Raw genomic sequence first — 17,053 nt, forward strand, 5'->3', positions numbered from 1 at the left:
TCCAAAATGTTCTCTGATTTAGGAACTTTTAAACGCACAGTCAAGCTGCAGCACTAACAATACAAGTTCATGATGACTCTGCCTATAATGTTGCAAATGTGAAAATGCAGATTCAATTCCATTTCAATACCATTTTGATCTTTAAAAGAAAATTTGCATCTATTTTTGAGCCCTTTTTAATGCTGATCAAAGGAGAAACTAGTTAGTCGTAACTACCTTTTTATAGCATAGTACAATTGCAAACACCAAAAGAGTTGTAGTTCAACTTCAAGATGCCTGCAACATGGAACAAGCGCTCGAGGACTAGCAGATTTGGACATGAGATTCTGTACAAAACACTATGCTGCCGTTTATTTTCTCCCTGTTTTCATGCCTGAAAACATACTGGCAGGAAAACTAAATCACGCAAATTGTCATTTTGCCCATTTGCCTAAACGTTTAACAGAAAACCAAAGCCCGAATTATATTTCCAGAAATTCGTATGCAAACGAACAAAAGTTACACAAACGACCAACAATAACAGCTCTTGATTGCAAGATACTCCGACAAGCACTAGTTGCAACAGCTTTCATTTTCTCGTTTCTTTAGTTTGAGACTTAAAAAGAAGAAAAAAAAAAAGTCTCATTAAAACTTCTCTAATACAACAATATAATACATAACTATACAATTTGCAAAAATTCATACATCAAATTATTTGTAATCAAAGCCAGCATACAATCAATTCTCCTCTTACAATTCATGTACATATATACAATATTTTGCACAAGTCATCCAAATAAATCTAATATTCATCTAAATATATATGCCTCTTTATCATTATTCATCCAAATCCAACTTTAACTCCGTTCAACTTCATTATCCATCAAAATCTTCCATATTCTTCTCGTTCGTCAATTGGAAAAAACTCTCAGCCGATATCATAACTGATAAGCTAATATCATTGTTGATTAATGTCAAGAGGCAGTAACAATTAATCACCACCATTTATACAAAGAAACCGCGATCGAATCAGTATAGAATTCGACAATTTATCACCTCAAAAACGCATAATTCATCGATAGCATCAAAGCCAAATCTAAATTTGCAAAAAAATATTGTTGTACCCACAACCATCATGGTTACTCAAGAGATATGAAGGCCGAGAAGAGAGAAGCTCTGAGGATTGAGAAAGCCGCCGCTGCCGCTGCCGCTGCCTCTGCACCGCTTCTGTTTGAAGAAGCTATCGATATTTAATGATTTAACAATATTTAGGGTTACATGTCAAATACTGAATTGCCTAATCTACCCTCAACCATCAAGCCAAATGGCCAACCGCTAAAGTTAATTAATATTGGAAAAATTGCTAATATGGGCCCTGTGGAATTTGGGCCTTGCTGTAGTCTTGCTTGTTAGGCGAATACTAAACAATTCTTTTTTTGTCTCAACAACAATTAGGAAGCATTTAGGCTCCATGTGATTGGATGGTAAAATATCTTGTACAGAAAAAATGAATAAAATTATTCAAAAAAATTCAGAAATTTGGATTATGCTTCAATATTTTAATTTATGTCATGTTTTGTTGACTAAGATTTAAATAAATGGGTAAAATAGATGGCAAGAAAATAGAAGGAGGGGATCGAAATCGTATCCCAATCAACTTTGATTTTCCTTAACCCACATCTCATATCGAAATTGCACAAAAACCATGAAATCATAGGACAAAGGCTCCAAATCTAGAAAATAAGGAAGAATACATTCGGACAAGATTTCACTAGACATTACACAAAGCAAAATTAACCTCAATTTTGCATTAGAAGCGTGTGAAATTGCTTTCGCACAACGGAAAATGGAAGAGGATTCAACACATGCCTAGATTTCATTATTTTGGGTCGCGCCACATTTTTTGAAAAATAAAATTTAGGTGTTGAAAAATGTATTTATTGATTTTAGAAATAGAATAATTAAAGAAAAAGATCTTAAAATGGGACTTAAAATATGCGATGGTTTATACCCAAAATAATAGTCTAAAAAAGATTTTAAAGAAAAGATAGGAGTCGCCACTTGATATCAATTTTAGGTGTACCAAATCATTTAAAATGTATTTCAAATAAAAAACACCTAAAATCGTTTTTAGATGACTCCAGATCTTTAAAAATGAGAAAAAAGAGTTCAGGAGTCACGGTTAAATAAAGGGAAGACAAAAATTTGATAAGATCAAATCTAAAGCACCGTTCAGAGGGCTAGTGCATGCCCATGGCAGCAGCAGAGGGAGCTGGATGATCTCCTCCAATTTCGTCACTGTTTTCAATCCGTCACACATTGTTATAGGGAGGCGAATTCATCGGCTGATTGCTTGGCAAATTATGGAGTCGATTCTGAGGCAAAATAGGTCTTCACTGCTTTTGCTGACCTCCCACGGTTAGTCAAGGGGGACCTTAGGATGGATAGGTTGGGTTTCCCAACATTTCGTAGGCAAGTGGTGGGACACTCATAGCTACTGTTTCATCTGATCTTTACTGTGTTTGCATGTTTTCTATTCATTAATATAATAAATTAAGTTTTTGAAAAAAAAAAGGATCAAATCTAAAGCATCCTTTCAACTTAACCAATGTTAGTTGCGATATTTAGTCGAAAATTTTTCTAATCTAACTAATAAAACTTATCACATTAAGATGCTTATATAGGGATGCAAATCTAGACCTAGGGGTATCAGAAGGGTTGGAATGTCTTCTCAAAGTTTAATTGGTACCAATCACATTAATTGCGATACCCAAGAGTGATTCTTTGAAGAGGTCATGAATATGCAAAAAAAATAAGACTTGAAGAAAAGAAAATGTATAATATATAAATATACATATCCTAAAAAGGAGGAATGCAATATAATGGGTAAGGAATGCTAAAATTTGTGACTCAATTTTTCTTCTTATAGGGAGGATGAGAGCGTGCTAAGATTAAAAAACCTCACTCGTTCATTTTCTAAATTTGAAGGATGACTCTCCTAACCTAATCAAGCAAGTGAATTATCCAACTTCTAATTTCTTAAATGGAATGGAAGTCTAAATGTCATATTTCGCGCACATAGGGATAAGAGAGATAATATATAGAGGAAAGATCATACAAGATGAAAAAAATACCCTAAAAATATGCATGGAATGCAATAAATGTCATGCAAACATGTGATTCTAGTATGTAGGCGGTCCTAAGGGTCTAGTATTGGATTAACCCATGTCTATAAGTTCTCACTAACGTTGGATTAGTAAGAAATCGGGGAGAAAGACCACAACTAACAATAGACTAGTGTGGTGGCGTCATGTATTTATTATAAATAAATAAATAATATAAATAATTAAAACAAATAAATACATAAAGCATATAGAGCACATAACACATAAGTATAATATTTAGATGCAAAGACCCTAAAGAAAGAGAGTAAATACATAAGACACAAGCATGCAAGCAAATAAACGCACATAAAGACCTAATTATTACATTTGGGACCCTAACTGCAATATAAGCGGGGGAATTTGAAAAATAGTAACCTAATTATTACATTCGTCTAACTAATTACATTTTTTGATAAAAATAAAACCTATCTGTTACATAGTCTAACTAAATACATTTCTTGAACATCTATCTATTACAATTTGGCATTTAAATGCCCTCCAAATAATCATCAAAAATTAAATAAAATAAATAAAAATTTAAAAATGAATAAAAATGAGCAAATACAAGAAAAAGCACTCAGAACATGCAATCACACATAAAAGACATATAGGAGCACATAAGAGAATTTAAAATAACACTAAAAAGTGCCTCACTTGAAGTAGCTGTTAAATGAGGTGGAATTTATCCTATTTATACTCCAAAATGAACAGAATGGTCAAAGTACCGATTTAATTAGTAATTAAAAAGAAAAATATAAATAATCATGAAATCCACCAATTAAAAGCATTTAAATGAAGTATCATTAACAATTAAAGAAAATAGACAAATTATACTTAAGAAATCAAAACTATTAAGGACCAAATTGTAAAATTTGAGAAAATTTTTGGGGTTAAATTATAATTATTTCTAAGATAAGTGGTCAAAATTGAACAAAACTAAAGTTTAGGGCCCAAATTATAATTAAATTAGGGATCTAATTGAAAGAAATCTAACATTTTTGGACCATAGTGAAATTCTCAAAAGAATAGAGACCAAATTGCAATTTTTGAATCTGGGTTTCTTAAGAAACAAAAGGCCAACAGGCCATTCTTATTATTTCTTTGGCCCGTAGGCCCAACAAAGAGTCCAAGGCAAAAAAGGATGGGCCAGCCCTTCATTTTAACCAAGCAAACCCAACCAAAATGCATTGGATTTATCCCCCTAAACCCATGTTCATAACCCAAAAAATTAAAACCAAACCCTTTAACAAAACCCAATCAAAAACCCTTACCCAAAGCCTAACTCATTTTACTAAAATCCAACCGGACATTAAATCTATCAAAAATTATTAAGCCTTAATTATGCCCTAAAATTCGAAAATAGTATGCTCAAAAACATGTATAAATACATAAAAGAAGATCAAAACTTGAAAAGGGCAGATTTGCTTCATTTTCACAAACTTTTGTGCCTTAATGTAATTATGCAAAAGTTGCAGGGTGAAAATGAAATTTTTAAAATTCCATGCAAAGCTGGTCAAAGCTTTGCTGCATTTTCTGCAATCCTTCAAGCGCTACAACCGTTCTCAAACTATTTCCCAAAAAGATTCAAATTCAAAACACATAAGGTCATGCAAACCTCATCATTAACACCTAATCTTATTATCTAAATACCATATTTTACTCAAGATTGTGATGACTCAGAAAATTATTTTCTCACCTCCCAATTATTTATATTTTTATAAAGTTTGCGTTCATTTAGTGATTTACTTGTTAATTGTTAAACGAGTTTCTCTTACTTGTATATTTTAACTTTCGAGCGTTTAATTTCTTGAAAATTGTTGATTTTGCAACTTATTAGTGAATTGGCAAAAAACCCTAGAAAAATATAAGTTGAGATATTGGTGAAATTAAGAAAGATTTTGAGAGTTAAAAGAAAGTTAGAAAAACTAAGGGTTATTGGTAAGAAAACTTAAGTAGAGGACACTATTTAGGACACTATTCAAAGTTGACTTAGAGAAACCTTCTTGTGGCATGTATATTAGTTCCAAAAGCAACCCAAAGCCTTCATTTCTTCTCCTTGGCTGGCTGAAAATAAAAAGAGGAAGAGAGAGTGAGAGACTTCAAATTTTCTTGAGATTCTTGAAGATCCAAGCTACCTTTTCACCAATCCACTTGAAACCTTAGAAGATCTTGAGAGAAGAACACTCCTAGGAGTGGATCTTGCTATATTCTTGGTTTAATTTTGCTAGGGTTTGAAACTTTGAAAAGGTAAGTGGCTAATCTACTTCATTGTTTTATTTTTCGAGCAACTTTGGATTAGATCTTGGTGGATTTATGCTATATATGGAAAACCTATGGTGGATTTGAAAGTTATATGGAAGTTTTGGTACTAGAAGCTTGGTAGTCTCTTGTATGTTTGAATCTTGAAAATTTTGGCCAGGATTTGTGGATTGTTGTTTCTTAATATCCAAGGGTTAATGATTGATGAAACCCTTGAGGATTTGAGTTATATTTCTAATGATTTGTTGGTAAAAATGGAAGAAATCTCTATATCCACCAAGTGTTTGATCTTTTGTTAAGGGTTGTTTATGTGCAAATTTTCATGGTTTTTCTTGCTAACAATCTTGGCTATACATTGTTTGATATGTTCATGGATTTGTTATGGGAAAATTGGGAAGATTTGTTGGAGAAATGCTTGGAAAATTCTTGCAGGAAATTTCTGCCTTTGCTGTCCAAAACAGGGGAAGATATTCCAGCCTTGATTTTCACTTTTCTTAATAATTTTGGGCAAGTTCTTGTTCAAGAAACTTGTTAATACATCACTCTTTACTTGTATGTTGAATTGAACCAAAACTATGAATTTCTTCCTTGTTTTCTTGTTGGAAACTTTGCAAAATGAACTGAAACTCAGAGAGCATTTTCAGTCAACTTGTCAGATTTTCTGATATTAATTGAAAATTAATTAGAGTCTAAATTTTATACCATTGGAAAGCCCTTTGAGTCTAGTTTCAAATGCAACCAACGGCATTCGATTTCGATTTTTCTACATTGAGTTATAGCCGTTTTCTCGAGACTGCTCAAATGCCCTGATATGACGCGACAGCTTTCTTATGCTTCTGTGATTGCTATTTTGACCATGAAAATGCATGAACTGAATTTCGATATCTTCATAAGAAATGTAGATCTATGTCTTAACTTCGAAATGCTATAAAATTCATCTTAATCCGATAAGTGTACCTCCAGTTATGATCAAAATGTTGAGAGGTGTCAAAGCTGTCACTTTGATTCTTCTCCTTTGCACTCTTTCCTTCACTTTTCTTGGTTCAATTTAACATTTTTCACACCATCTTATACCTGAACCATTGACCTAACATGTACATGGATTTTCCCTTTGAATTGAGCTTGAAAACATGTGTTTTGGAAGACTTTTAGGTACGTAAAAAATATGGAAATCTTGAGAAATATCTTGGAACTTCTAAGTTGGGACTTGGGAGTAGTTTTGATTAAATGGTAATTTAGAGTAGTGAATCTCATTGTACTCTAATTACTTGGTTTTAAGACTTGGAAGTGAACACAAGATTTGCACCCGAGGCGGACATTTAAGCTTTGCTTTACCTGGTGAGTGTCAAGTGCATGTTTCTTGATATCTTGATTTGAATGATACCATGTGTTATGTGTTGAATTCTGAACTAGATGAGGCGAGAGTGTACTTTATCACACTCGTCCTTCCCTTCTTGAATGATCTTGTACTCGCTTGAACTTTGTTGATCTATACTTGTGTTTGTGCTTGTGCTTGACGTGTAAGTGCTGAGTGGCAACATGTACCACACTCAATCCGAGTGGGAGGTGCCTCTCATCCCCTCTCAGTATTTTTATCCTGATTAAATCGATTAGAGAGTTATCTCGTCAACCCTAGTGTTGAACGGCAGCATGTACCACACTCAATCCGAGTGGGAGGTGCCTCTCATTCCGTCTCAATATCTCTATCTTGATTAAGTCGATTAAAGTGTCATCTTATTGGCCATACTTGTTCTTGTTTGGGTATAATCGAGTATTACCACCCCTATTTCTATTTTACGTGCGGGCTCAATAGGGGGTGAAACGGTGGATAGGGATTCATGTCAAGTGAATTCTACGGACTTGTTATTTGCGTGGTTGACGGAGTGTCAACAAAAGAAAATGTTATCCAAGATCGTGAAATGCTTAGTTCCTGAAAGCTCCTGTATCCTTTTAATGAAAGTGTTTTAGTCCTTTTGTAACTTTACGTGGAACTATTGTTGTTAGTCTGTGCATGTGCTAGTTAAGTTGAATTATGGTACTTGTTTTACTTGCTTGCTTGTTTTTTTAGCCTCATTGAGCGTTAGCTCATTCCTTTTAGTTTGTTTTTCTTAGCAGGCATTGGCAACGTGGAAGTGGGAAAATAGACAATTCGAGAGTTGGCGTCTAGTTTTAAGTAACTTGCCATCCTAGTTGTACTTGGTGATTTGATTAGACGACTTAGATTTTATCCATTTGATTGTATGTATAAGTAGGGATAACTCGGACTATTGGATGGTTTGTAATGTTTAACCATGAAATTTTGATACTAATTTTGAGGTTATTGGAGTTTTGGAATTGTTATTATTCTCTGAGATTCGTAAGTGAGTCCTGGTGAGAGTTCGACAGGCGATCTACCAAACCCTTGGGTACACCCTAGGGGAAGATAGGGCTGCCACAAAGATTACAACAGAAACCTGAGCTAATGGTCATAAAAGGAAGAAAAACGTCAAAGGAAGAAAAAGCTAGCACAAGCGTAGGAAAAATTTTGACGAATTGGGTGAGGATTTAGACTTATATGAAGAGGAAATGAGTAAAAGGAACTACCTTTGATGAGTAAATGCAGTAATCCTCGAAGAAAAATGGATCCAAGAGCAAGAAGATGAAGTTGAAAGTTCCTTGGAACTGATTTCAAGAGCTGATGATGTTGTGACTTTGAGCCCGAATTCAACAATTTTAGAGGTGTTTTTTCTGAAAGTTTTCTAAACAAAAGTTGTCTCTTGACAAATGTAGGTAGTGCAGAAAAAGAAAAATTACCTAAACGACTAAAATCGAGGTCGGATTTCTATCGGCAAGAAGGCTGAATCATTTGGCTCAAGAAATGTTTTCGAAATGTTCTTCCAGGAGAGCAGATTCGAGCCTCAATTTGAGGGGATTCTTTTGCAAACAATTTCTAAATGAAACTGTCGTGCCCCATGCTTTTGGAAAATAATTTAGGTGTTCAAAAATGAGTTTTAGAGAATATTGGCATATTAAAAATGTGTTTTTTGATATTATAAAATAAAGAAAATGGGCTTAAAATAGGGTTTGAAAAATGTGACGATTTGGGTTCAAAATAATAATTTTAAAAAGATTTTTTAAGAAAAAATAGGAGTCACCGCTTGGTATTGAATTTAGATGTACCAAATCACCCAAAATATATTTTAAATAAATAAAACCTTTTTTAAACGACTCCAGATCTTTGAAAACAAGAGAAGATGGTTCGGGAGTCACAGTTGAAGAGAGGGAAGACAAAGATTTGATATGTTCTAAGGGTCTAGCATTGGATTAGTCAATGTGTATAAGTTCTCACTAGCGTTGGACTAGTGAAAAAACGGAAAAAAGCCACAACTAACATTGGACTGGTGTGGTGATGTCATACATTTATTATAACTAAATAAATTATATAAAACATAATTAAAGCAAGTAAACACATAATACATATGCATGATATTTAGATGCAAAACCCTAAAGAAAGCAAATAAACACATAAGCACTCAAGCATGCAAGCACACAAGCAAATAAATACACATAAAAACCTAACTATTACATTTGGGGAAAAACCTAACTATTACATTTGAGGGCTCTAATTACGATCTAAAAGTGAATTTGAAAAATATAATAACCTAACTACTAAATTCATCTAACTAATTATATTTTTTGGCAAATATAAAACTTATCTATTACGTAGCCTAACTAAATACATTTCTTGAGTATCTATCTATTACAATTTGGCATTCAAAATGCCTCTCAAATAATCATCAAAATTAAATAAAATAAATGACACTTAAAATGAACAAAATGAGTAAATAAAAGAAAAGCACTCAAAACATGCAATTACACATAAAAACACATAGGAACACATAAGAGAATTTAAAATAATAAAAGAAGGTACCTCCCTTGAAGTAGTGGTTAAATGAGGTTGAATTTATCCTATTTATACTCCAAAATCAACAAAATGGTCAAGGTACCAATTTAATTAAAAAAATAAATTACAAAGAAATGGAAATAACCAAGAAATCTACCAATTAAAAGTATTTAAATAAAGTATAATTAACAATTAAAGGAGATAAACAACTTATATTTAAGATGTCAAAACTATAAGGGACCTAATTGCAAAAATCAAGAACATTTTTGGGTCAAATTATAATTATTACAAAGATTAGGGGTCAAAATTGAATCAAAGATAACATTTAGGGATCAAATTACAATTAAATTTGGGATCTAGTTGAAAGAAATTAAACATTTTTAGGACTATAGTAAAATTACTCAAAAGTCTAGGGATTGAAATGCAATTTTTGTTATTAGATTTTTTGAGATAAAAGGCCACTTGGGCCATTTTTATAATCTCTTGGGCCTAAGGCCATCTTGGCCCAACGAAATGCAAAAAGAAAAAACACTGGTCAATCCATTCTTTTTACCAATCAAGCCTAACCGAAATGCATGGGCTTTACCTTCCTAAATCCATGTCAAAACCCAACCAAAATAAACTCGAACCCTACTTATTAACATATCTAGTCTATGCGGGAATGGGGAGCTTTTCAATTGGGTTTTGATTGCTGATGTGGCGCCCTGCTATTGGTTGATTGGTGGTCGTCCGCCCGTGCCAATTTCCAATTGATGGTCGTCCAGTGGTATGAATTCCACGCGTGAATTCTTTTGTTTGCTTGCTCAAGCGTTTAGCAATCCTTTTGTTTCTTTTTTGTTTGTTGTTTGCTAGGAGGTGTTCCGCTAAACTCTGGTCCCACATGGCATTGGTTTTTTCCCTTTTCCATTTTTTTCGTGTGAACTAGATCTCTGCCGATTCTTTTGCTACTTTGTTTGCTTCGACGTCTAGCTAGCAATTCTCTGGTGTCTTTGTTTGCCTGGATTCTTCCACTAACATCTAGTCCCGCCTACCTTTGAATTTGTTTTTCTTTTCCTGGCTTTTTATTGGATTGGAAGTGCTTGTTAACATATTACATATGAGATTGTGCTAAAATTTGGCCCTTTTATTGCCCTTTCCCAACAATAAATTGTGTTGCCAAAAAAATTGGTATCCCAATTCTTTACAATTATCAGTGCTTTCTTTTGGTTTCCTGATAAATCGCAATTATTAATTATTAATTTTTATTGTGATTATTGCTTATGTTATGCTTCAACTATACTAATTATTATATATTATCATTTTTTTGTAATTGCTTTTGTTATGCTCCAGTTGTGAAAAAAATACTCTTTATTTGATTTTCTTCCAACGATCTCTTTATTTATTTATTTATTTTGGAATGAGAGGGGAAGTCATTGAACTATTATTATCAAATTTTCATGACAATCTTTATTTGGTATTGATTTTACGTAAACAATCGACAATGTGGTGCCCTTCCATTAGTGTCATTTATTATTTGGTCACGCCACACACCATGTTTAATTATCGATTCCCCGCTATTAATTGTTATAATTATTTGTTTACCTATTTTTATTTGGGTTCCTTTTTTTTTGTTACCAAATAAATCACATTTAATTACCAATTTTTTACAATAAATTGTTAATAACTAATAAATAATACCATTTTTTTTACTGTCATTTTTTTGTTACCTAGCACATCGCATTTAATTCATAACTTTTTTGCAATTATTAGCAAAATTTTTTTGGTCCTTGTCAAAAAAACCGCATCTATTTACCTTTTTTTCAAATTTCATTAAGAAAATGTCTTCTTTTGTTTTGGGTTGCCCAACAAATGATGTTTAACTATCAGCTTTTTCAATTAATTTTTATTAATTCGGTTCTAATTTCGCAGTTTTATTGCCAGATAAATAACATTTAATTACAAGCTTTTATGATTATTAATACTTTTTGTTACCCAAAAAATTGCATTTAATTACCATTTCTATGTAGTTATTAGCCAAGAAATATGCTTGCCTTATTCTTTTCTTTCATTACTTTTCCTGTCGTAACCAAACTTCTTATTGCTAATGTGATTGACTAATTTTTACAAACAAGCCTGCATTTTGTTTGTTTAGTTCCAAAGCATGCTTTCTCGACTTCCTCATTAGGCATCTCTTGTTACCAGCCTGTTCTTGCCAACAAGTGACTATACTGGAGCTAATTAGTGCCTATCTTATTTCACTATATTACCCATCCCTTGTGGCTACATTTACGCTTCCTCTCAATAGGCCTTGTAACCTTTTTTCCTTTACTTGAGGTTATATCTGTAAATATGCAAAAAATCGTCATTTTTCACCATTGTCAACCATCAGCTTACTTTTGCTGCCGTTGATTGACATTGTTTAGTGTTTTGCATTTGCACAATGGTTACAGAGTCTCTCTGGTCTTCCGCAGTGGATTTTCTACTGAGCATCATCATGAACAGTGGTAATTATGCATCTACTGCATTCTTTTCCCTATTGTATTGCTCTTGTTTCTTTGTTAGACAAAAAAGAGAACTACCTCATACGCATCGCTCTTCGTTTTCTTTGGCTATTTTGAACCTTTGTTTTCCCTAATTTATTAGTGTGGTTTTAATTTGCACTGGTGCTGTCATTTTTTCTTCCTGGTGAGCATATTGGTTTTGTAGTTTGCTTTCATTTGTTGTTCTTTAGTTGTTCGGATATTTTAGATTTGCTATCATGCTGCTTTGTTTGTTATTACTTCTTTGCTTCTCTGTTTTCTAATGCACTGGTTCAACCGTTTTTACTTTTTTGTCTACCCCTTCTAAATTATTATCACCAAATTAGCTTCTCTTTTTCTCTCCCCTTTTTTTTTTCATCTTTTCTTTTTACCTCTTACATGATTGTGATTTCTTTGCTGTTATTCACTTCTGCGGTGTTGAGCTTCTTCGTGTTCACAGGTTAGTTATTCTGATTTTGTTCTTCTTTTACTCTTTTCTCTATATTTTATCCTTAATTTGTGCATCTTTGGCATGCATTTTCTGATGCATCAGTACTTACGGCCTGCTCCAGTTTTACCTTTTTTTAGTTTGGGACTTTTTGCCTTTCTATACCTTTTGTGATCCTTATACTTGCTTATATAAGTTATTCTATTGTTTTTGGTGCTATAATTACATGCCTGATTATTTTTTATGTACACATTTGTTCTTTGCTCAACTGTCGGCTATGAACTCCTTTACCTCCTTGATGTTCGTTTGTTTTTTGCCTGCTCTGTTTTCTGCCAATTTTCGATTTACATTATTTTTTGCTAAGTTAGATATTCCTTTCTTTATATAGTCCTTCGATATTTTGTGCTCTTAGTAAAAACAAATGGATAGAAATGCTACTCGCCGCAAAAAGTATGCAAAAATGCCACCTTCGAAAAAAATGGGACTCCTGCAACGTCGAAAAGAAAATAGAGCTGCCAAGAAAAAGAATGCGCATTTACTCCCACGTATTCGTAAAGTTCCACTTGGTTATATGGAATCGGGTGTTTCTTTCCCTGATTCACATCATGAAAAACTTGATGGTGCGAATCACTCTTCTATGCATAGTGAAAAGTTAGGATGCGAAGCCTTGAAGAGAGGTCACGGCAGTGCCGATGTCATTACTGAGGCATTACAATATATGTCCTCTCGCGATTTTGCTCCTTTTGTTCCTCACGTTCATTCTGCTCACTCTTCTGAGACAGCAAATGACATGCCAATTGCAAGTATTCTTGCAGGTATAGTTGGCAATGTCCTTCTTTTGGTGCTTTCTTCTTGTCCAGTTCTTGGTTTTTAGACCGCATTTGCTCCCTTACCTGCTGGTTGCTGATTCTACATTTCAATTCTTTGTAAATGAATGCATCTTCATTTGCAATCTGCAGAGCTTCCACTTACTGCTAGGGCTGATCTTAGAAGCTGCAAAGGAAAATTTCTTCCAAAAAAAGGAAAAATTTGAACCTTCCTTCTTCCACTATTGAGCCTGATTTCTGCCTACCTAGGAGAAAAATTAGGAACTCTATACTTGTACACTGCATGATCGACTAGGCGATTGCTTTAATCGTTCTGATAGCGTCGTCCAAGCTCTCAAGTTTAACAAAGAGGATTTGCTTACAAACAATCCTTTTGAAAATCCAGTTGAGTATTGTTCTTCAGCCCATGTTTCTGTGAACTCTGAAGAGCTTTATCCTCTCACAACTACAAGTGAGACAGGTCAATTTCTGCAACAAAAGGATGCATCTTTTAAGGAGCAAAATTCTATAATTGGATCTGCTTGCTCTTTTCTTGTGATGTCGGTTGACAGGCCCAACAGCTCTTCTTGACTTTCTGAGAGCATCCTGCAACCTTCTTACATAGGCAAAGATCCTCTACTTGCTCCTGAGCTTTTTGAAAATGTTGTTGAGTACTCTTCTTTGCCCAAGGTTCATATGAAATCTGGTCAACTGCAATCTCTCTTCACTGGTAGGCACCAAATATTTCATTTTGGAAAAATATGCCATCTTCTGAGAACCACACTTGTGAAACAGTTTCTACTTCTCAAGGTATATTTTTTAAATAGCAGCTATGCTCAACACAACCCTGTTGAGTATTCTTTAATTCCCTCCACATACTGATTGTGTTTGCTGAAATAACATTAGCCTCTTTTGGTTAGCTTATTTCTTAATACGGTTGCAGAAACTACCTCTGTTTAGGAGAGACAATCTACCCATTCTATTGGAAAAAATGATTCTATGAGGAAAGCAACAACAATTTCCTACTCTTCTGGTTTCTCATGTAAAGTGCAACCTTCGACCCGAAGTCGCTGTTCTCGTCGCCGTGTGAGGAAGCAAACTTCGGGTTGGCATTTTATTCTTCAATAACTATTTCGGGTATTTTAGATGCCATTGCTAATTAGCCTAATAGAGGCACAACTTAGCTCGCTTCTCAGCTATAGTTTCAAAATAAATGCAGCTGCACCTAAAAGAGGGAGGTAGCGACAAATTTTTCTGATCAATGAAATCCCACACGATACTTTAACTCTTCCAAATGCTCCTGATTGTGAGCACTGTGGAGCCAAGAGGTTCCATTTAGAACCTCCTAACTTTTGCTGCTCTGGAGGAGATATTTCTATCGTGGCTCCATCGATGCCTTATGATCTTAAGCGCCTATTTATCGAAAATGATGAAGAAAGTGCTCATTTCAGAAACAATGTTCGGACCTATAATAACAACTTGGGATTCACATCCTTTGCTGCAAAATATGATCTAGAACTGATCAAGAACACGAAAGGTGTTTATACTTTCCGTGTTCAAGGTCAGATCTACCATTTCCTTAATAGTTTGATGTAGTCATACGAAAAACCTTTTGGAATTCAGTTTTACTTTTTTGATTCTGAAGAAGAATTAGCAAAGAGAATTGAAAGTTCTGATAAGTTGCGTGAAAGCACTTTAAGATTACTTATGCACATCCTTTCAAACAATCCTTATGCAAAATTCTTTAAGAATCTCAGACATGTCCCAAACATTGACACCTATAAAATTGTTTTGAATTGTCATCCCGGTTTGGACAAGCGTGTCTATAATCTGCCTACGGCTTCTCAAGTTGTTGCCATATGGACTGAGGATGACGATGAATCGGCAGATAGAAATATTCATATTCAAGTTTATACCCACTCTAATGCCAGCCATAGAATTGAGCATTACTATGGCTGTTATGATCCTTTTCAGTACCCTATTCTCTTTCCTTAAGGTGAATGTGGATGGCACCATGATGTTAAAAAACGTTGCAAGAGGAAGAGAAAGACAGATTCTTGTGAGGATGATTTAAATATTGATCCTTTCTCTGTTAATAACCCTTCATATTTGCTCGATTTGGAATACAGAGGCAAGTGTATTTCTTACTATTTGAGATTGTTAGGGTGAGCATCATAAACTTTTCATCATTAGTTTGACATTTCTTACTTCTTCTTTATAGCCATTGAACATGGAAAGAACGAAGAGGACACTGTATTAGCTAGAGAATATTATTATTATAGGTTTCAAATAAGAGACAGCGATGAGTCGATGTTGCTGCACTGTTTTAGACTTCTACAATAATTTTCAGTTGATTCCTATGTGAAGATAGAAAATTCTAGGCTGGACTTTCATAGACACCGACAAAATGTTGTCAGATCAGAAATTCTTCAAGAGGTATTGGATAGTGTCTCTCTAGGCCAAACTGAAGGTTCTAAAGTTGGTCGTAGGATAGTGCTGCCCGCTTCCTTTATAGGTGGTCCCAGAGACATAAGGCGCCGCTATTTTGATGCAATGACACTTGTACAAAAATACGAAAAATCGGATATTTTTCTTACCATGACCTGCAATCTGGCATGGAAGAAATTCAGTGCAATCTGAAGTATCATAAGAAGCCGCAGGATAGGCATGATCTTTTAGTTAGAGTTTTTAGAGATAAATTTGAAATGTTTAAACATGAACTCTTGAATAGGCAGATTTTTGGTGAGGTGGCGGCATGCGTCTATGTCATTGAGTTTCAAAAAATGGGGATTTCCACATGCTCATTTGTTACTCATTTTAAAGCCTCAATTTAAGTTGCTCAATCCAGAGTCATACGACAAAGTAGTCGGTGCTAAATTACCTGATCGCCTTCTGTATCCTCACCTCTACTCTCTTGTTATAAAGCATATGATCCATGGTTCTTGTGGAGAAATGGATAAAAGTTGTCCCTGCATGAAAGACGGTTCCTATAAGAATCACTATCCAAAAAGTTTATGCCCTCATACAACCTATGGTGAAGATAGTTACCCATATTATAGAAGGTGGGGTGATGGCAAGAAAGTGAAAGTTCGCAGATTCACCCTTGATAATAAGTGCATTGTGCCTTACAACCCCTATCTTCTTACTTTGTTCGATTGTCACATGAACGTGAAGATTTGTTCTACCATTAAACGGGTCAAGTACCTGTATAAGTATGTGTTCAAGGGACATGATCTGGTCTCCTTTAGGATTATGACGGATGATAGTGCTACTGGTACTGACGAGATTAAAGAGTTCCAAAAAGGTAGATACATTTCACCTCCGGAAGTATTTTTGGCGTATCTATGAGTTTCGTTTAAATGAGATGACCCCATCTGTTTATACTCTCCAGGTTCACCTTCCAAATCAGCAGCTTGTTTCTTTTCTGAAAACTCAAATTTGTTGCAATTGTTAGCAAAAGTTGATTTTTCTAAGACCATGCTAACTGAGTTTTTCAAGATGAATGCAACCAATGCAACTGCTGAAAACCTTAAATGCTTTATAAAGATTTCCCTCAGCATTTCATTTGGTCTTCCAAGTATAAACACTGAACGGAAAGGAAGCGTAGAAAGGTGATAGGTAGACTTGTCAGTGTTAATCCAAGAGAAGGAGAGAGGTACTATGTAAGGCTTCTCTTAAATCATATTCCTGGACCGATATCATTTCAAGATCTCTTGACTGTTCATGATAAAAAAATGAACTCATTTAGAGAGGCTGCTCTAGCGCTTGAGTTGTTGCAATCTGATACGTATATAGAAGAAACACTTGAGAAAGCCGCTGCATTTCAAATGCCATCTTCACTCAGATTATTATTTGCTACTCTTCTGGTCTATTGTTCTCCAATTGATCCCACGATGTTGTGGAAAAAATTTGAATTGGACTTTTCTAGGGATTATCTCTGGCACAAACAATCTCATGACCACTCTCTTGCTGAAATTAGGGGATTAGTTCTTGCTGATATTAACAAATCTCTTTAG

General features: G+C 34.4%; 1 protein-coding gene and 1 long non-coding RNA gene across 2 annotated transcripts; one reads left to right on the plus strand and one right to left on the minus strand.

Annotated features, from left to right (window-relative positions):
* Positions 1-202: 202 nt before the first annotated feature.
* LOC113706434 (uncharacterized) lies at positions 203-1,275 on the minus strand. Its single transcript, XR_003452014.2, has 2 exons — positions 1,104-1,275; positions 203-595 (listed from the first exon to the last, which is right to left on the minus strand). It is a non-coding gene; the product is annotated as an uncharacterized lncRNA (long non-coding RNA).
* Positions 1,276-12,652: 11,377 nt separating this feature from the next.
* LOC140013514 (uncharacterized) lies at positions 12,653-17,053 on the plus strand. The gene is made up of 9 exons (XM_072062818.1): positions 12,653-13,046; positions 13,354-13,518; positions 13,663-13,767; positions 14,407-14,598; positions 14,683-14,994; positions 15,388-15,599; positions 15,861-16,341; positions 16,429-16,648; positions 16,786-17,053. The coding sequence occupies exons 1-9, from the start codon at positions 12,653-12,655 to the stop codon at positions 17,051-17,053; spliced, it is 2,349 nt and encodes a 782-aa protein (XP_071918919.1).

The sequence above is a fragment of the Coffea arabica genome, chromosome 8c, assembly GCF_036785885.1.
Source record: "Coffea arabica cultivar ET-39 chromosome 8c, Coffea Arabica ET-39 HiFi, whole genome shotgun sequence".
In the NCBI taxonomy this organism is placed as follows: Eukaryota; Viridiplantae; Streptophyta; class Magnoliopsida; order Gentianales; family Rubiaceae; genus Coffea; species Coffea arabica.

Coding starts and splice junctions, on each gene's coding strand:
- LOC140013514 (XM_072062818.1), top strand. CDS start 12,653: ATGGATAGAAATGCTACTCGCCGCAAAAAGTATGCAAAAATGCCACCT. Junction 14,599..14,682: donor TTATACTTTCCGTGTTCAAG/GTCAGATCTACC, acceptor TTGATTCTGAAG/AAGAATTAGCAAAGAGAATT. Junction 15,600..15,860: donor ATTTTGATGCAATGACACTT/GTACAAAAATAC, acceptor CTCATTTTAAAG/CCTCAATTTAAGTTGCTCAA.